The 21,504-nt window shown below is 45.0% G+C and overlaps 1 protein-coding gene across 2 annotated transcripts; it reads right to left on the minus strand.

The window, feature by feature from the left end:
* Nucleotides 1–15,224: 15,224 nt before the first annotated feature.
* LOC147906330 (pentatricopeptide repeat-containing protein At4g39530-like) lies at nt 15,225–20,660 on the minus strand. Of its 2 annotated transcripts, XM_087378092.1 has the most exons (4): nt 20,242–20,660; nt 20,023–20,108; nt 17,079–19,928; nt 15,225–15,317 (listed from the first exon to the last, which is right to left on the minus strand). In XM_087378092.1, the coding sequence occupies exons 1-3, from the start codon at nt 20,438–20,440 to the stop codon at nt 17,124–17,126; spliced, it is 3,090 nt and encodes a 1,029-aa protein (XP_087234218.1). In that variant the 5' UTR covers nt 20,441–20,660; the 3' UTR covers nt 15,225–15,317; nt 17,079–17,123. The 2 variants fall into 2 exon arrangements, with proteins under 2 accessions (XP_087234218.1, XP_087234210.1); XM_087378084.1 differs by lacking the exon at nt 15,225–15,317 and having other exon boundaries at nt 16,895–19,928.
* Between the last annotated feature and the right edge of the window lie 844 nt (nt 20,661–21,504).

Genomic DNA, 21,504 nt, shown 5'->3' on the forward strand with positions numbered 1-21,504 from the left:
GATAGAAAACATTCCTCTACTGGGTTCAGTCTGTTTGAGCTGAACTATGGTTATAGACCAGCCAATCCAACTATAGTTGGAGTACCTCAGAAAGTGCCTAGTGCTGCGAACTTTGTGGTTCAGATGTGGGAGATGCTAGCACTTGCGAGAGCTAATATCCGCCAGGCTATGGATAGAGCCAAGGTGTATGCGGATGAAAACCGGTCTATAAGAGTATTTAAGGAAGGAGAAAAAGTTTTTCTCAGAGTCCCTTCGCACTCGAAGTCGTTGACTTCAGGAGAGTATGCTAAGTTATCACCTCGATACTGTGGGCCGTGGTTAATTCTAAAGAGAATAGGCAGTGTAGCCTATAAATTAGAATTGCCACAGGGGTGTAAGGTGCACCCGGTTTTTCATGTTTCTCGTTTAAAGAAATCTTTGCATATTGGTGACTCACTAATCGAAGGTGTGGTTTTGTTTCAGGAGATAGAGGATAATGCAAGACGCAAACCAACAAGAATCCTGGACCGAGGAACAATGCAAATACGAAATCGGAAGATACCCACGGTGTTGGTTGCATGGCATGGTCAGCCTCTATCGGTAGCTACCTGGGAATCCGTATACCAGTTACGGAGAGTGTTCCCAGATTTCATCATCAAGGACGCTGATGGTTGAAGAGGGAAGGAATGTTATGCTCTAGCCGAGATAGCATGACCTCGGATAGGTCGGTGGGCATTTTCTCTTAGATGACCAACTTTTGTAATAGTTAATGTGCGTAATTGAAATGGTCAAGAGAAGTAACTGCCAAGGTCCTAGGTGAGGGTGGAATGGCATTGACTAGGTAGTTCTGAGTGCTAAGGCCTAGGTGCACCTAAATGTGCAATAATGCCAGGGGGCAAGTGGTTTTTAATGTGCCCCAAGAGAGGGGTAAAAAAAAGGTGCATCAAGTGGAGAGGCTAAAATGATGACATTTGGCAAGGAGAACTATCTAGGGAAATGAGGGTCTCATGGATAAGCATGAAAATAACAAAGGAACGAATGAATCTGATGATCTGCGATCCACGAGAGTAGGCTGGGTGGAACAGAAGAAAAGCCATCGCCCGTGATTGTATTAACGCAGGAATAGAGATTCAGGACCTAGAGATAGAAGGGTCTGACATGATTCAACCTTTCCTATTTGCCCATTAGCCTCAAGATGATCAGTAGAACTCATACTCAAAGAAGTTACTAATTTCTTAAACACTTCCTACCAAAAGTGCCCACAAAACTTCTGGTGTCTGTCTTAGTGACTTGTCAAAGTTGCAATTAATGTGGAAGCATAATTTTCACAGAGAGAGAGAGAGAGAGAGAGAGAGAGAGGTTAAGGCAATATAGCTTCACTAAGATCACCGAAAGCCAGTGTGAGAGTAGAAGAATTGGAGCAATCCACATTTGGTAAGTGGGTCCTATTTATAGTGTGGGGGTAGGAGCGTTGACCCAACCTCAGTCAGCCACAATGCATGCCTGGTTAGCCCTAGCTAGTTGACACAAGGCCAGCCTAAAACAGTACTCAAACCAACCCTCTAGCTTGCCCCTAACCCTGGCTAAATGCCCTGGTAAACGGCCCCCATACTAAGTGAGTAAACTACCCCTTTCTAGGGCGGGCATACCCAAATAGAAGCCCTTAATCTCCACACATGGGATAAAATATATTCTAACACCCTCTTTTCAGCTCATAGTGTGCAAATAGTCTAAAGAAGAAAGCTGCAACCATGGGGCCCTCCAACACCACGGAGACTGGAATCACTTCAAAGAGAGAACCTGCCAACCTGGATCCTCGAAACACAATGCCACCACGAAGAGCAAAGAGATATGCTTGGTTTTGATTTCCCATACCAGTGTGCAGTGGATGCCATGTAAATAATGATGAGATGTACAATAAACCACGCCCAATATCCCTTGGTGAACACGTCACGTCCAGGAACCTTTAATGAAGTCAGAACACAGCCTGTCCCTAGTTTGTCCTGCACCAAGCGATGAACTTCAACCACATCTAGTTCATAGCTCTATCTCTAAAGCTTACCTTACCTGCCAAAATTTCAAATTTATAGGAGTTGTAAACAGCCCGCTCTCCCGCCCACAAGTGCTTTCTGGCTGTGACACATGGGTAAACGCGTTCCTTACTACTAGAAAGGCAATACGCCTGATTTTCTTGAGCAAGAGCTGCCCTCGGATCCCCTGACCTGGCAGAAGATGAGCCTGTCTATTTTGATAAACTTGTGTCCTGGTCCTTGGATATACTCGTGTCCTTAGACCGACAATCCTTTGCTAGGTGACCTCTCTCCCCACAAGCGTAAATCAGCTTCGACCTTCTTTTGAACTGTCATAAGTGCTTGGTCACCATCATGGGACACCTTCACCTTAACCTAGGGAGCAGAGGTCATTGAAATCTAAATGATTTTTCGAGACCTGGCACCACAACGCTCGAGGAACCATCTCATACTCTTGTGGAAGTACCAGTTGAGCAGAGGACAATGAGGCACGAATTGCCAATAACTGGTTATGGATGACCTAGCCTTCATTAATAATGGCCGCATCGAGCTCCCTGCAGAAAACTGAAGGCTATAGAGCCAACCATGCAATGTGACGGCCCGCATAGAAGAATCTCGAGCATATAGATCCTTGAACTTGGACCACTCTTCTTAATGTTTAAGGTTTGCATTGGGGGGACTTCCCTTGTAATGGCATAAACCAATGCCGAGTGAACCTTAGAATCATGATCCTCCAAATGTATGATCCCTCAAGGAAAGCATCCTCCTAGTCTTGGGTCCAACACTTGCTCATAGGATGTGATCCAATCGGTGGTGGGTCTACTTGACCCAACCCAGGTCAGGTCGGCTGGCCCGACCTATAATGAGGGCCTGACCAGCCTGAAACACCTAAACCAGCCCTCTAACCTGCTCCTAACCCTGCATAAATGCCCTGGTAAACGGCCCCCAAACTGCCTAAGTAAACTACTCCTTTCCAAGGCGAGAACCTCCACAAAGAAGCCCTCACTCTCTACACATGCAATGCAATATATTCTAACATGACTATGTCACAAGGCAACCCATATCATCAAACAATTATTATCTAACTGATGAGTCAGCTCAGTAGCCCTTGTCTTTGTAGGTAAAAATCTTTCCATCTTTGTAAATCTATCCACAACTACCCACATAACATCTACCTTAGTGGATTCATGGTAATCCCACAATGAAGTCCATGGAAATACTATTTCTTCCAAGGATGTCTAGAGGTTGCAACAACGCTCTAGGCCTAAGGCACTCAACCTCATGCACTTTACAATGCTAACACTCTACCACATAGTTAGCGATCTCGGCCTTCATCTTAGGCCAAACAAGCCGTTCCAAATGTGGACTTGACCAACTACGATGTTGTAATCCATGAGTCTTGGTCTATTTGTGTGGAGCTCCCTATTTGGACTGCTATCAATATTGACTGAAATGATTGTTGGTCCTACATAGCCCTCTTAGGGAATCATAGAGGTCAGCTCCCATCTCGGTAAAACTCCAAGAGTTTACCTCACCACACGACTCAAAGCATCAGCAATCTTGTTCAAGTTACCATTCTAATTTCTAGTTTCCATAATAAAAATATTGCATCATTCAGCCCACTGTGCCTTCCTTCCCCTAAACTCAGGCCTATCACATACGTATTTGATAGACTCATGGTGGGTAAGTCAAAACATCGAGCGACTGCGTTTGAGCGAGCCCAAAGTTCGAGCGATGCTTATGAGGAACTTTGTCTAAACCTGTACGAGCAATAAATTTTTACTAAAAAATGGTTGAATCTACACTATTACAGATTGTTTTTAATTATCTTTTGTATGATTCTTGGCAACTTACAAAGATTAAACTTACTATTGGATAACTCATAAATCCATGCAAGTCAGCAATCATTAAATGAATACCAAAGGGAAAATTCTTGGCAACATACAAAGAGAAAACCTATTATTCGATAGATAATAAATACATGCAAGTTAGCAATCATTCAATAGATACAAAAGGGGAAATGCTACAATGTCTACACCTCGAGGTGCACTCAGAAGTATGTGAGTTGAAGGGGTTTCTATATTTTATGGAGTTACATACATGGCAACAATAGTCCTACCGATGATATAGAAGCTCCTCCTAGCAAAATCCCTCACAAACAGCTATTTGTAGCTCATCGATTTTATGCTACCAACATGATTTGATCCATTTTGTACACAAAATGATCACATGAATAAAATGTTTAAACTATGGAACTAATAAATTATTGATCACCTTATGACCATGATGATGCTAACTAAATATGGATCACCTTCATATGTGCTTGACCATGTATACACCTCTAGGATCGAGGAAGGAAACCAAGGACCCAAACTCTAAATGAGAAAAATCCATGGTCATAATTAAATATAGAGTTTGATAAGGTCCGGCTCTCATGAAATAAGGATAAGTATAAACTTTCTAAATATCTAGAATTTTGACACTTAAACATGATAAATGTATTCATTCGTATTATTCCGATCGTTTTGACTACAAACATGACCATATTTGGAGTCAAATCGGCCCAAATAAAATTGGCAAGAGGAGCCTCCCAAGAGGCCGCGATATCGCGGCCTCTAGGGAGAATTTTCCTCCCATTATTTTTTTGCCTTGAAAATGGAAATTGCACAACAAAAACACATACTGACCCCTTTCTTCCACCCCTCCGTCGTTGACCCTTAAAAAACATTGCCAAACATTTTCAGAAATTATTGTTTGTCTATAAGACAATTGATTACTCACACAATATCATGGGTAGGACAACAATCGTAAAAGTAAGCAATGCATGCTACTTTTTGAACATAAAACATCACACTAGAATGTTAAAATTTATGAAATTCCTCGCTCGAACGCAGTCGCTCGAATTCTGGTAATCCTCACTCATGGTCTATCATTATAACAAACTTGGCTCCATATAGTAACATCTCCAAGTTTTCAATGCGTGAATAACCACATATCTAAGAAAGTCCACGAGTGTCATCTATTCTCAAAAGCTATAGTTCGTTCCTCCTGGAATAGGGTTGTACATATCGTGAAATTACTAGCATCAACCTCGACCACGAATGGTCGGTTGGGATCCGGTAAAGGCAATGTAGGTGCTTCTTTTAAAGTTGAGAGTTTGCAAAGCCTCATCAAGCTTATCATTCTAGGAGATTTGACTATTGTCCTATTGGAGAGAAGCCCACAGTAGGTTTGTTAAAGGGACGATTAGCTTTGAATAATCCCTCACCGACTTCCCAAGATAGACAATGAATACTAGGAACACATGAAGTTGCCTTACTGTCCCAACATCTGCACAAATAACGCATTCATATTAAAGTTACATCCCTCCTTGCAAAGATTTTGACCTAAGACTATGGTATGAGTAGAAGAGAGTGTTACTTTCGACTTCAGTCAAATTAGCATTCTTTGCCTTGCCCTTCATCTTCGGATACTACATTCGCATATGCCCCTTTTCTTTACAAAGAAAGAAACCGCCTTCCTTCACGTATTGAAGGATTTGCTTGGCTTTACTCACTTTGCATTCGCCTCAGCCGGAATCTGCTAAAGACTTACGGCTTGAGTTTTTGTAGACCTAGTAGGTCAGAAGTGCCCCTTCCACCTAAACTTCTTCTACTCAGGATTCATGGTAGGCTGAGGTTTATGTGAAGAACATATCCATTGTGTCATCATAGATCTTTGTGTATTTAATAACATCCTCGAGGTTTTTACTTCGGTGTTCATCACCTGTAACTTGTGTTCTTTTGCAAAACCATTTAGGAAGAATCCACACAAGGTATTAGGATCCATCCATATACGAGGCTTTGGATTATAGATCTCTCAACCTCTGCGGGTAGGTATCAAATGGTATCTTTTCCATGTTCTAAGTTTGTAAACTTAGTGATGAGATCAAACTAATCTTTAGGTGGAGGGAACTCTTCTTTGAACACTTGTTCGAAATCAGCCCATGTCATCGGCTTCTCCTTTGGTTCACGCAACCAGCTAGGGCTTTGCCTTTGAACATCCCTTGCCACTGGTTCAGCCATGCATCAACACATTCAAGAGTGCGCTCCTTCTCACTTGCAAAGGTCTCGGGTGTGAAGGAGGGTGCCATGTGTATACACCCATCGGATCCCACCACCAAGCCCATAACTGTAACTTGTAGCACCGCAGTTGTCTGCATTTAGGCTGTGACTAAGTCCTTCAAATGTGTGTCGAAGTAGGCTTTCAGTTCCACATGTTGTTCCTTTGTCCAAGGTTATATTCTCCAAAGTCAATCTCATCACCTTCCTCTCCATGTGGCTCTTTGAGGCCTCCTTATGCTAGCTGTAGCCTCCTTATGCATGCGGGCTCCTTCAGCCATATGGGTAGAAGAGTAGGAGAGGGATGTGACTACAGGAAGGAGGGGGAAATTCAGCAAGTAGATGAGGGAGTCAGAGAGAGAGGACAGGCTGGAATCTGCGCACAGCTATGCGCTTGGCAAAAGAGAGGGAGAGAGAGCTCTGTAGAGGATATTCACTGGCAAAACAGGTCCACTATTTCTGCTTCTGCTTCAAGGTAATTAGTAACTGGTTCGCTGCAGCTGACAGAGGGTGTTTACCTATTAAAACTTCTTTGGAATGACCCTGGTTCAGTTTGCAGTTGACTGTAGCATCAAGCTCTTGTTTCAGGTCTTCTGTAGCAATGAAGGGAGCTGGTTTGAAATCCGGAGGCTCTCACAAAGAGAGGGGTGTAGGGTCTTTCCTCAATTGGCACAGCCCTTCCTCTCTAAAGGCCAGCTCCTAAAAGCAATCATAAAACAGAGTAAAGCTCTGCTTTTGAAAAGCTTTCCCAAAAGCCCACAAAAGCAAGCTTCCTGGCTTTTCAAATAACCTTCAGCCTAGCATGGGCCCATCCAAAAGCTCAAGGAGCAGCTGCGATCAGCAGCATCTTCCTGTCAGATGCGCAATCAACACTCCAGATCCTTCAGCCTCTACCAGCGCCTATTAGTTCACAGGAATCATGATGGACTTTCTTGCAGATTGCACAGCTGTAGAGAAGTAGGGACAGATTTGGAGAAAGGGGGATAGAGGAGCAGAAGGGAGAGAGAGAGAAGGGAAGAGAGAGAGGAAAGGGTAGGAGAGAGAGAATGGGGTAGGAAAGAGAGGGAGAGATTGAGAGCGAGCTGCTTATCTTTTTCATGTCCTTGCATATCTTCTTCCTAAGGCCTAGAATGAGCCAGGATATCAGGTACTTATCATTGGGACATGGTCACACTTTGCAATTAGACGCTCTATAGCCCAGGTACATGCGTACATCCTCCCTCCGATCTTGTTCAAGCTTGCTCAGTAGGAGAGTAGTATCATCTTGAAGTCTTTCCGTTTGGAACCACCTTTTGAATTCGATTTGCAACAGGTCCCATGTGGCTCGTTCTTCCACTAGGAGGTCAAGGTACCATTCTTTATGTCCAAGTTAAAGGGCTTTCTATGAAACCCCGTTCTGAGTATTGTGCAATTCATGTTCGATCTATTAATTATCTCGTGTCCACTATCAACCCTATTCCCCGTCATGTTAATACAAAAGATGAGTGTATTCTCTATGGCAAAACTAATGCAGATGTCACTCGCTTCAAGTTTGACGCTCTTCCCATGCCTGTTGAATGGGAAATGGATTACCAGAATGTTTTGGAAGAAGCCTCTTCTCAACTCCCTGCATTTCAGATTGAAGATGCTCCTTCGAAGTCCATCATCAAGCTTCACCCTCGTCGTGATCATGGGAAAAAAGTGATGTGCATTTCTTTCCCATCTTCCTCCCATGTGTCCATAGCAGGTGCTCCCGATAACGTCCCTGATTCCATCTCTGAAGCTACTGCCTCTGCTAAAAGTCTGCTGCCTGAAAAAGCTGACGCCATCCATGACTGGATGTCCTCCACAAGTGCTGCCCATCTCCCTTCCGATGCTACTCTCCAGTATAAGCGCACTACTGTAGTCAATCATCCGGCACAGCATCATACCAACTATGCAAATCTCACTGCTTCTGAACGCCTCCATCCAATGAATATGGTTCGTCCGGTACATTGGCCGCGTTCCACTGGCTTCCAATCTACATCCGAGGACGACACGCTCAAGTCCATGCATGCCCCTTATGCATTGGCGCCAATGGATGATGATACGATGCCTGTAGAGCAACAACAATTGAATTGTTGCAACTCGCACAACTTGGCTACACAGGTATGTCTAGATGCTTGTTATTCATGCACTTTACAACCTCAGCTTGCTATTGGTAAATTAGACCAGAATATCCACACTGTTCTCAACGAACTCCAACAACTGCAAACTGGTCCGGTTTCCTCTGTACATGCTTTTGTGCATAAATCGTTTCCTCCCTCTTTATTCTTGCATCTGCTAGTCCTATCAATGACTCCTTTACTCCACCCAAGGCCCCTAGTCTCATGCTTTGGCCAATCTTTCCCCAGACTATTCATATGCTCCCAAATAATCCAGTCCCTCTTGCTACTTCACAGTCAGTCCAGCCCGTTACTGAGTCCTCTCATCTATATGATAACACTTGGCACTGGGGTCACAGATGTGAGTGGACCGCCGATCCTACCCATTTTGCCAATACCGCCCCACGCGACCCTTTTGAAGCACTCCTTGCTCCTCCGCCACAGGTTGCCCCTATGCCTGTGCCATCACCACCTCCTTCTCCCAGATGTGAGATTTCTTCCTCCACTGCTCTTCTTACGCTCTACATGAACCAAGGAGCAAAGGTTGAACCCATGGATGAAGATCCAGCACCGGCACCCCTGCCACAGCAACAGCAGCAGCCGCAACAACCGTGGCGTGGACGTCGCACGGCTTTTCATGATGCCCTTGGCTCTCAGTTCATGCGCGCCAAATTCCAAACTCATTTCATGGACGGCGATCTCAATGAACAGCCTGATCTCCAACGGCGCTTGCAGCATAAATCTTTCCCAAGCTATGCTGCCTCTCCTCAAGCCATGAAGGATCTCCTCAAAATCTTTTATGGTCACATGATGTCTCTCGTCACAGTGTACAGATGGAATCCACGTGATGTTGCCGTGGAAACTACCAAAGGTTTTACACGCGTTTTGGGCAATTGGTGGGAATTCCAATCTGATGAGTCCAAAGAACAAATCTTTTCCAGCATTGATGGTAACCACCAACCTAATGCTCTTGATGCTTTAATTGCAGCAATTTCTAATCAGTTTCTGCCGACCTTCACCGATGATCGTACACAAGCATCCAATGAATATTCTGCCCTAAAACTTTGTGATTTATTCCAATTAGAGACTTATAATGCACAAGTACAGCAATTGGTTTATCACGCTAGCCTTTTCTCCGACACTTCGGCCAAGTGTCATTATCTCTACAGTCTCCCACATCGACTTGGCGATGCTGTCATGGCCGTACTCGAGGCCCAGACAAAGATTGTTAATATTGACAATGTGCCTCAGGAAGTCCACAAAACAGTTGCAGATTTCACATTTGCTAATCTCTTCCAGATGGTACAGGTTTATATTCAGCGCCAATGCACGGAGCAAACGCTCCGCAAGAAGCTTAAGCAGATTGGCATTGCTTCTTTTGTCTGTGAACAGTTGGTGGGCCAAAAGCAATTCTGTCCCCCGGTCAAGTCCTCTTCCAAAAGTTACCGCCGCACTTGGTCCCGTCGCTCCAATTGTTCTTGCGGCTCCACCTCCTTTCCTAAGTTGCGGCACCTTCGCTGGTGCAAACGATATTTTCCGACACCCCCAACGATTCCTACGCCACCGCCCTTTTACCGCTAGCAAAGCCTCTGGATGTTTCATTTGTGGAAAAAAGGGTCATTTTGCCAAAGATTGCACGGAGAAGCCCCGCAACGCTCAACAATGCCAACTCAAGGGTTTCTTCAACACTATCTAGCATTCCGACCAATGGGAAGTAGTTACCTTTACCAGCTCGAATCTCAAGGCATCGACCTAGTTATTGGCAATGACTTCCTTAACCGCCATCTTCCTTTTGGGTTTTCTGCTACAGAGATGATACTAACAATTCAAGGAGCACTCGTTCGACTTCCTGCTCGCGCCCATCTCAAAAAGGTATTAAAACCTCTCATAGAAGACCTGGAAATCGTTCATCAATGTGCTTCTCCTTTCTCCTTGGACTATATCAGTCCCCCTCCTGAATATGCTCCTACTCCTTCATTGCCATCTCCTGCCCCCTCTGAGCCATTCAGTCCCATGCCTGATGAGGCACAACGGCCCCTTGAAGGATCCGAATCAGACGCCTACACCCAAAGCCTTCTCCAGGAGGATGAGCAGAAAAGTTTGCAGGCCTCCCAACATACTCTCCTCCTGATAACTTCTCTGCAAGACATGCAACAACGGTTCATCCAAGAATGCAGCAGTGATTATCCCTTGGTGTTCAAGCAAATCTTCCAGCATCAGGTATCACTTCCTTTATGGGAGAATTCGAAGCCCTTTAAAGAAAGCCCTTATGGGTTTACCAAGGATGACCGCCTTCTTTGCAATCAAGAGATCTAGGAACTCTTGGATATGGGTCTGATCTCCCACTCTCACTCTGAATGGGCTGCAGCTGCCTTTTACGTCAACAAGCATTCGGAGCAGAAACGTGGTAAGAAACGGCTGGTGATTAATTATAAGCCCCTCAATAACCGCTTAATCTCAGTCTCCTACCCTATCCCGAGCTGAGAGATGAGTGCTAGAGGGACAGGCTCTCCCAAAAACATCAACATGAGGTTGGGATGTGCCAAATGGCAGCAGTGAAGATGGGCCTATATCCCCTGCACATAACTCAAGGATATCGCCCCTTGGAAGAGTCATCACTGGTGGAAGTCTCTGGCTGAAATTTCCCATGGGTGAGATAATAGTGCGCTGCTCACTAATACGCTTTCCAAAGATGGAAGGATTTGGCTGGTTGTGTAGTAAATACTCTACCGCCTGCCCACCTTGCATCTTGTGTGGGGATGCAACAGAATCCACATGCATGTGTAACTTCATGCTCTACAGATGTAGCATCATCGTGTCATATGAGATCACCCTTCTCAGACAGAATCTGATTGCCTTTGTCCTTTACGATACCCCACTTGTGTTGTGGCAAGTTTGCTTCACCCCTAACTGTAGCTCTACCTTGGTGTCCTTCCATTGCACTTCCATGTGCATCTTCCCAATCTAGCAAGTCTGCATTATCATGCTGCTGTGCACCCATGTACTGTTGGAAACAGTATCTGTTTAGACCAATATGGTTGTGCAAGGGCTGCTTGCCATCATACACCTTCTCAAAAGTGTCATAACAGGCATCTTCCTTCTGCTGTCCATTGCCATAACAGCCATCTTCTTTTTTATGTCCATTGTCTTCATAATTTGGGCTGTCATTTCGTGGTTGTACCATGTACTTGCAGCTTTTGTCATTCTTACTGGCCATGAACATATGCCATCTGGTAGTATCCCAGAAATCTGCATGCTTATAAGAATCAGCTGCAGGGCTCTGCCATTCCTTGAAATCTGCATGCTTGGCCTGGTTTCCATTCCTACCATTAAGTTCAGTCCCAGATGAATGCACACCTTGCTCTTGTTGCACAATCTGCTTCTTAGTAGATTTGCTTTGGCATCCTTTGTTATCATCACCGTGGTCTTCGATATTTTCTTCCTTAATGGAGACCATACAACGCTGGGTACTCACCACCTCCTCAAAAACTTTGTCCTCAAAGTTTGCATGTGGAGCAGGATCAAGTGTAAGCGCATCCACATCCTTATCTTGCTGGTCAACATCTGCATCTTGATTCCTATCAGAGACTTGCTCATCATTGCTTGTCTCATCATCTAACTTTTCATCCATCAAGCCTGCGTCGCTGTCACTATTATGTAGGCATGTTCCATCACCTTGCAAATAGATATTCTTTCCATTAGCATGCTGAACTGACAGGGCATTATCTGGGAGAATGTCTTGCTTCTGCAAACTGATATAGCATCCCTCTTTCTCCTCTTGTCCATTTTTGTTTCCATCACGTGGGCTGCTGTTTTTATTTGAGCAGCTATTCCAACATAACCCTTTTGTATTTGCAGCAGTAATCGCCAGGAAATAGCCAGATTTGTGTCCTGCATAGAAAGGCATGTTCACTGGCTTTGAAGCATGATTTGGCTGTGTACTAGTGAGAGGCATAGCATGGCTGGGATGCATAGATCTAGGCATCATAGCTCGAGGAGACTCTTTGAGTGGATCAATATCCGTCCCATCCCCATCTTTTTGCTGCATAGGAGGAAGCATGGGTTGCTTTCCCATTGACTGCATTGCAATGTGCACATCCTCTCTGACCTTCTCACACTTGTCCCGACAACATCCTTTAGTATTTGTAGCTGGAATCACTTGACAACCATCACAATTTTGTCCTATATCCATAGGCATCATCCATGGCTTTAAAGCATCGTTTGGCTGTATGCCAAGGAGTGGCATAACATGGTTAGACTGCATTACAAACATTGGCCTGACTGCATTCTCCCTAGATGTTGGATGTCTACTTTTATAGGCTTGCATAGCCTTTGGCATCACTCCCCTGGGCATCACAGCTCCAACAACTAGATGCTCTATGTCATTTGAATCGTGACATTTAGCATAGGACATCGCTGCCAAATCTAACAGCTGAATATGTAAGGTACAACCACCATCATATATATCCCGGCCATTCAAGGTCCTACCCGTCTCAAAACTCAAAATGTGATGGAGAGACTAAAAAGAAAGGGCAATGAAGAGGCTTCAAAACAGGGCCCAAATGAGCCCCAACGGGGCTGTGGAAGACCCTTAAAAGAGGCTGGTTTTTTTTTTTCCTTTTTTTTCTCGTTTTTTTTTTTTGGCGGGGGGGGGGGGGGAGGTTCCCTAAGTCACCTAGGACAGTTAGTACAGCAATAACCCAAGACTCCTAAGGCAGTTAGGACTGCTGGTTAGTCTAACCTAACCAACCCATGAGGTACTCAACCCTAGTTAGTTTGACCCAACCTAACCAGACCAAACTAACTAAACCTAAACAAAGTAACTCAACCCACTAACTAGCTAGACCTAACCAAACCTAAACTAACCTAACCAACCAACTAACCTAGCCCACGCCAACTAACCCTAGCTAACTGAACCTTAGGAAGCTAAGGTTTTTTTTTTTGCAGGCGTTGCTGGGCGACGGCGACAGGGTGGGGCGGGGCGGGGCGGGCTGAGAAACAAGGACGACGGGATAGCAGGGACGTTGGTTGGCTAAGGCAAGCAGGGACGACGGGGGAGCAAGGACGCACGAGCGCAGACGGGCGACGAGAGGCACAAGCGTCGCTACGGACGGAAGAATATGTGTATTGACAATGATAGCGGTCAATGGGAGATGGCAGGGACGGGCTACTCGTGTTATTCTGTTGGCCGCTCATGGCGAGGGGTGGCGACAGACGGACGGCAGTAGGCAATGACCTTGCGGCTCGGTCTCCTAGTCATGTGCAGCACCAGACATTTCGTTGGTTGTTCTGCCATATTGGGTAGCCCTCGTAAGGCGACCTGCTAGTCATCTGTGCCCCGGCTGAATTAGAGCTCGCTGGTAGGCTCTTACGACCTGCTAGTCATCTGTGCCTCAGCCGAAATAGAGCTCGCTGGTAGGCTCGTGTTGCTCGCTGGTCTTCTGGTCGCTCGTATGGCCTGCTCGAGTCAGCTTACAGAGAGCTGATGGCGACACATGTAGGCTTTTTGCATTGTGGCACTGGTCAGCCGGTCGTTGTATATTATTATGCCCTCATAGTAGTCTGTCTTAGCGATGCTGATATAGCTCAGAATGAAGGATGAAATAGGAAGCAAAAGTGCTAGAATCGGGCTCTGATACCAATGTAGAGAAGGGGTAGGGACAGATTTTGGAGAAAGGGGGATAAAGGAGCAGAAGGGAGAGAGAGAGAGGGGAAGAGAGAGAGGAAAGGGTAGGAGAGAGAGAATGGGGTAGGAAAGAGAGGGAGAGATTGAGAGGGAGTAGGGAAGAGAGAGAGAGTGAGTGAGCATAGGCAGGAAGGAGGAAGGGAGAGTAGATAGGATTAGATGTCACATCAAAAAGTGAGTACAAAATTGTGGAGGTGGACTTATATAGTCTCCCTCTACTAGATGTCCTTTTTGCCCCCTCTAGGCCTAAAAATCCCCTAGCCAAATTAGGCCTGACCCTTACTAACTTGGCCTGTCCTTGGCCTTCATTACAACAGCCCAGTTCATCCTAGAGTAGCCTCTGACAATCGACCCTGCAGCAACGTTCACACCTCGACCTCCTACTGGACAGCCACTGTAATAATTGGCAGTTGGTGCATACCTTACATCCATCTGTGAATTTACTAAAGCAGGTTCTCTCTCTTTTTCCTAATCACCAGCACTTAAATTCACTCTCTTATCATATGCAGTCAGCTTATGTGATTCCCCCCTTGCAAGTTCGACACCCCTTTGGGTTTCCCCCTTTGGGGTTTCCTTACAAAATTTACTGTGAACAGTTCCCTACATCATGCTTACCTCATGACACAGTCAGTCTGCAGAAACACCCGCAGTACCAGAGCACATCCCTGGCATCATTGAACTGCATACCTTGCAACAATCCCTCTCTGTTGACGGCTGCTCTGATACCCACTATTGAATCCCCACTAGGATCTAATTCTAGACACAGTCGAAACAAAATCAGCAAAACAAAATAGAAATCAGCAGATGACTCACCTCCCAGCCACCACCTGCACGTGGGCTAGAGATTAGACTCCAAGAAGCCTATGCCCATAGCTCTGGTGTCCCATACCACCAGAACAGTTCCCAAGGAACCATTGGCGCAACATATCGTGATCTGTCATGTGGAAGGCAGGAGTCTAGGCTCGAGATCTAGACCAGACCATCCAGTGGTGTGTGCACATTGAATGCCAACACAATAGCCTTGCCACTGTTAGCTTGCTTCCTTAATCCCAGGGGCCTCTAACCCTGCTGGATTAAGTCCACTAATCTGAGGATTAGCATCCAGGTACATAAGAGGAGTTACATTACAACTGCCATATGCAAGAGGAAAATTCAGTTAAAAAGAAAATTTTGACAAAGAAAGCCAATGTAATGCCAATGGAACAAAACCTTTACCTGTGAGCAACTTATCAGTACATATTTCCCCCTTCATACGTTGTGAGTGGGGATGAAGAAGAAGGTAAGGGATAATAAAGCAGATATCATTCTCCTTGTCCTGTATGGAAGGCTGGTATGACTTGTGGCAGCTGGTTGGCAAACCTCCTGGCTGATGTCTGCATGAATAGAAGTGAGTTGCCTCCTGGAATCAAATGAAAACACTATGTAGTATGTCAGGACTGTGCTGATATATTAAAATTTCAATGTAACAGTATAACTAGCAGTGTTGATAAAGGAAGTCAACTATGGACTGAGCAGAAGCAACCAGAAAAACATTGCATAATCATCAAACTCTGAAGCACAAGAGCGTGGGGAAAATGAATCCAAGGGTGAATCTACCGAGGTCAGTAACTGATAACAGTGTACTGGTGGCTGGCCTTGATGATGTGTTCTGGATGTCATAGAACTGCCTATCTATTAGTCAAAATCCAGCATCCTGCATTCAACATAATGCAAGTAATTGTGCATGACTGCTCTGCATTACGTATCAGTGATAACTGATCCTAACAATTGGAATCAAGCAGGATGATGATGGAATGATGTACGTCTGTTGATGGAAACGTCACAGAGAAACATCCAGAGTTTTTGAGGGACATATGGGCGTGTGATGACAAGGAAACTGTGTCCACCAGACAGAAATGACATCATCAAATAGAGAACGTATGTGATGATGAGCTAACTCAGAAATTGTGCAGCTACAGAAAATGACATATAAACTCAGAACAACTCCAAAAGTATGCGGGGAGGAAAGCGGAACAAAGAAGATATATCAGGTTCATAAAGACAGAGTTTGAAAAATCTTGATACCTGAGATACACCAGAAGAAGGCGACCATGATCTAGATGTTAACAATGAAGCATCAAAACCGCTGAGTGATGGATTCAGAAAATAGAATGTTGATGAAATCGATTGGAAATAGCCAACCATCGAATGCTAATATATATATAGATTGAATGCTAACTATGCTCAAGGAAACAAACAGTCGGAATAAGCTTGTACGTGTAACACAATAACTAATGCTCTAGATGCAAGCAGCAGGAACAAACTTGAATGCATAAACTGAAGACGCTATGGATCTATGCCAGAAAAGGCGTTCGAAACTCAATATGGCACTACCAGACTGAGATACATAAGTGGGAACTACGCTGGAACGGGGTCGCGTTGTACAATTCCAAGCTGTGGATGGAAGCTGATATGTTGAACCAAACCACACTCGCTCTCAGAAAAAAGTTTGTCACCTGGTACAACAGCTATGGCTGGAAAACACAAAGGCAACAAAGGCCTTCACAACTGAATATCCTTTGAGAAAGGATGAAGAAACACCATAAAGGTCATTTTGAAAACGCAGTAACAAAGGTTCAACACAAGGCAAGGCAATAGTAGCCTGCAAAGCTACAACACTCCTTTGCTACGCAAGACTGGAGAAAACACGCTCACAAGACCTTCATAAGTTCTCTAAGGCAAAACAACCATAGCTCACTTGAGCTTTATGAGCACTATTGGCTCTAATACCATGTTAAGAGTAGGGAGAGAGTGTTGGAGAGGGGAGAGAGACCACAAGAGTCCAGGATCACTAAATGTACACTTCTTTGAATGAACTAATAAGATACAAGGGAATATACATAACCCTAACTTGGAGAGCCCCAATGTTCTTTTTACACTAAATCTATACATGTGGGACATCCCATTATACCACTTTAGAATACACGCACCGGACAGCCATTTCAAACCCGGAGATTCTTGACAATATGTTTGGCTGTCCATTTATGTGCATGATTAGGACACACATGTAGCCAGCCACTAATGTGCCCACAATATCATCTTACAGATAAATGCAAATCTGGGCTTTCTAGCTTATCCTCGCATATGTATTTTTGCTTTGGGAATGTCTTGTATCACCCACCAAAAATGAATGCACAATCCCACTTTTGCTGACCCTGTCCCGGCTTCATCCAAACTTTCTCACTCTCATTGCCTCCACCTTCTTCTCTTCCTCCTTCATGTGAGCATCTGCATAGATGTTAGCCATCAAGACATAAGATGCAGCATCCTTTTCATCCAATTGCACTGCGTGTTCAAATGCCAGTCTTCCAAGCTCCACATTACCCCACTTTTGACAAGCACCCAACACTACAAGCCACACCACAAGATTAGGATGGAAGGGCATCTTCTTCACCATCGCTACTGCCTCATATAATTGGCCTGCCCGGCCAAGAAGATCTACCATGCCAATGTGGTGCTCAATAGTTGGAGTGATGCCATAGTCACTGATCATGGCCTCAAAGTAATTCTGGCCCTTATCCACTCGACCCACGTGACTGCACAATGTAAGAAGAACACAGAAAGTGACCCCATTTGGCTTTATCCCTTCTCTTCTCATTCTCTCAAGCAGATGGAACACAATTTCACTATCTCCTTGCTGGGCATATCCTGCCATGAGTGCATTCCACGAGACCTCATTTCGAACCGGAAGCTTGTCGAATGCTTCCCATGCTTCTGCAAGCGAGCTACATTTTGCATACATATCCACCAAGGTGCTGCCAACAACAAGATCTCTTTCCAGCCCCTTTCTGGCTATCTCGGCATGTATTTCTTGGCCCTTGTCCATGGCTCCTAGGGTGCCACACGCTTTCAAGCAGCAAACAAACGTGATACCATCTGGAGAGAGACCTTCAAATTGCATCTGTTCACAACAATTCAGCGCTTCCTCACCAAGCCCCTGATCTGCATATCCTGCAATCAGTGAGTTCCACGAGACTACGTCTCGAAGTAGCAGCTTGTCAAATACTTCTTGTGCTTCTGCAACCGAGCCACATTTGGCATACATATCCACCAAGGTGCTACCAACAACAAGATCTCTTTCCAGCCCCTTTCTTGCTGTCTCAGTATGTATTTCTCGGCCCTCGTCCATGGCTCCTATGCTGCCACAAGCTTTCAGGCTGCAAATGAACGTGACAGCATCTGGTGAGAGACCCTCCAGTTGCATCTGCACAAGACAGTTTAGTGCTTCCTCACCAAGCCCCTGCTCGGCATATCCTGCAATCAGTGCATTCCACGAAACTACATCTTGAACTGACAGCTTGTAAAAGGTTTCGTGTGCTTCTGCAAGCAAGCCACATTTAGCATACATATCCACCAAGGTATTGCCAACAAGAAGATATTTTTCCAGCCCCTTTCTGGCTATCTCGGCATGTATTCCTCGGGCCTTGTCTATGGCTCTTATGCTGCCACAAGCTTTCAAGCTGCTAGCAAATGTAACAGCGTCTGGAGAGAGACCCTCCAGTTGCATCTGTTCGAGACAGTTCAGAACTTCCTCAGCAAGCCCATGCTCTGCATATCCTGCCATGAGTGCAGTCCATGCGAATACGTCTCGAACTGGTAGCTTGTCAAACGCTTCCCGTGCTTCTACAAGCGAGCCACATTTGGCATACATATCAACCAAAATGCTGGCAAGAAAAAGATCCCTTTCCAGCCCTTTTCGGGCTATCTCAGCGTGTATTTCTCGGCCCTTGTCTATGGCTCCTATGCTGCTAGAAGCTTTCAAGCTGGAAACAAATGTGACAGCATTTGGAGAGAAACCCTCCAGTTGCATCTGTTCAAGACAGTATAAAGCTTCCTCAGCAAGTCCATGCTCTGCATATCCTGCCATCAGTGCAGTCCATGAGACTACATCCCAAACTGGCAGCTTGTCAAACGTTTCCTGTGCCTCTGCAAGCAAGCCACATTTGGCATACACATCTACCACAGTGCTGCCGATAAAAATCTCTCTTTCCAGCCCCTTTCTGGCTATCTCGGCATATATATCTCGGCCCTTGTCTATAGCTCCTATGCTGCCACAAGCTTTCAAGCTGCAAACAAACGTGACAGCATTTGGACAGAGGCCCTCCAGTTGCATCTGTTCCAGACAGTTCAGAGCTTCCTCACCAAGCCCATGTTCAGCATATCCTGCCATCAGTGCAGTCCATGAGACTACATCCCGAACTTGCAGCTTGTCAAATGCTTCCTGTGCTTCTGAAAGCAAGCCACATTTGGCATACATATCCACCAAGCTGCTGCCAACAAAAATATCTTTTTCCAGCTCATTTCTGGCTATCTCGGCATGGATTTCTTGGCCTCTTTCTGCATCTTGCAGCCTAGCACAAGCTTTCAGTACAGTCACAAAGGTATAATTGCTAGGGGGTACAGGATCCTCTTGCATTTTCTGGTAGAGGTTGAGGGCATTTTTTGAATCCCCAAATTCAATATAACCCTTCATTAAAGAATTCCAAGAATGCACATTCCGGTCAACCAACTTGTTAAAAACCTGCTGAGCATCGCACATCCTTCCAACTTGGGCCAACATTGGGATGAGGTAATTCCCAAGATATCTATGACCTTCCAGCCCATTTTTGCACACATACTCATACAAACGTTTGGTATACGCTAGGACCTTTGCTGCTCTGCACTTATGCAAGATGCATGTAAGGTTCTGACCTAAGAGGGGCTGGGGCATTAGTTCCATAGACGTCAGAGCCTCCTCTATGCTGAGGGTTTCCCAGCCACTCTTATGGTGCAGTTCTTGAGCTTTAGACGCATTGACCTTTACTCCAGCCTTGCCACTCTCCTCCACCAAGACACGGACTTGGGCCTGTCCGGTGGATTCTATGGGCTTTTTCTCAAGCATGTCTTCAGCCAAACCTGAACTATACCTGCTGTCTATCCATAACGACCCCTTCGTAATCTTTTGTTCGAAATCTGCAGAGCTTGAGTTTTTCTGTTGTGACGATTCACAAAGAGACTCGTCAGAATAGCCAGTCTACAGATTTACCCTGTGCAAATCAATCAGTTCAGACTCGTCGCACGCTTACTTTCCTCTCTCGGTCGTCCCACATCTGGGAGGGATCCATGAAGTACTCCTTCCATAAACCCTTGGTCCCTGGCCTACCTGCAAAACCTGATCACAACGAAAACTAATTGTTAGAAGCGAAAATCTTTTTCCCCTGATCGGTAAAATAAGAACAGGCTTTATCCGGTGTCGTCGTGTGGTTTTATTCAATTTCGAATGGACTAATAAAGAACGGAAGTACCTGAACGCGACCATTCGTCCACCACCTCCTCAGGGCAAGCCTTCGGAGAGTGAGGGCTCAATTGCCTGCGCAGATGAGCTTGCGGATCTCCGCTACGACAAAACCCTGGGCCATGCACCTGAGCGACGATAGTGCTGCATGGTTCCGTTGCGTTTGCGTCAAATGTATGACCTGAATCTCTTGGATAGGTCGTTATCATCTCTGCCGAAGGATCCTCTAAAGGAATAATGGGATTTGCTTCATTTCCAAGCGAGCTCAAAGATTCCTGCTTTCATTTCTCTTGTCCTTAGATCCTGTTCGATGTTGAGGTGACGAGCCATTGTCGGGATAAGTTAGATCCTGCAGCTAATGATGATGACGGAGCAAGCGTTCAACGTTTAGAAATCCATCCCAACGTACGATTCGCGCCGAAGTTCGACCGTCAATGTAAAATTCGAAGGATGGCAAACAAAAAGTCTCTCAAAGTTAGTCTTCCTATGAAGATTATGATGATTGAGATGGATTCTAGTGTCAAAACAACTAGCTTGGGTGGTGGAATTCGAGACTTCTCTATTAGACCCGTCCTTTAGTGTCTTTGGAACCAGCAAAAATGGAAAAAAATTATCGTAAGTGGTGAGAAGAAGGTTTTTCTTGGGGGGGCAGAAAAAAGTTTGTATTATATTATATCATCAGCAATATGCACAGTACATGTTCTTTAGCATAGAACAAGCCAGCCTCCATGGGAAGAAGTTTCTTTAACAAAACATTTATGATAGACACTCACGAGCTTGAGGGCTTCTGAGTTTGTCATAGCAGCAACAGAATTAGAAGAGAGGTACATATGAATCATCTGTATCATATGTGCCATCATTAGTAAAGTAGTCATAGTAGTTGAAGTCATTTGAATCACTAGAATTGTCAGAGTCATCTGTGGCAGCAGCAACATGGGCTTCACTGTGTGACACTGGTTCCTTCTCTATAGTTGAAGGGGGGACCTGTTTAAGAGAACCAATTAATTCAAGAGGGATTTCAAAGGGGGTAGTGTTGTCCATCCCAAAGCATCTTTGAACATGGTCTTGCACATTAGCATTAAAGAGGGCAGCATCAGTTCTGAATTGGTTTATCATCTCTATAATTTTCCTTTGGTCCTATGCAACCAATTGAGAAAAAGTAAGTCAGCGTGCAACTCAATTTGATTAAACTGAAAATTATTTCTGGTTATCCAAATAAACCACAGTGCATGTGCTCTGATAGGTGCCCATATCTCTTGTTTTGTCCTTGAAG

Source organism: Dipteris shenzhenensis, chromosome 1 (assembly GCF_047967505.1).
Source record: "Dipteris shenzhenensis isolate YYH24624 ecotype China chromosome 1, Dip_SZ_1.0, whole genome shotgun sequence".
Taxonomy (NCBI): domain Eukaryota; kingdom Viridiplantae; phylum Streptophyta; class Polypodiopsida; order Gleicheniales; family Dipteridaceae; genus Dipteris; species Dipteris shenzhenensis.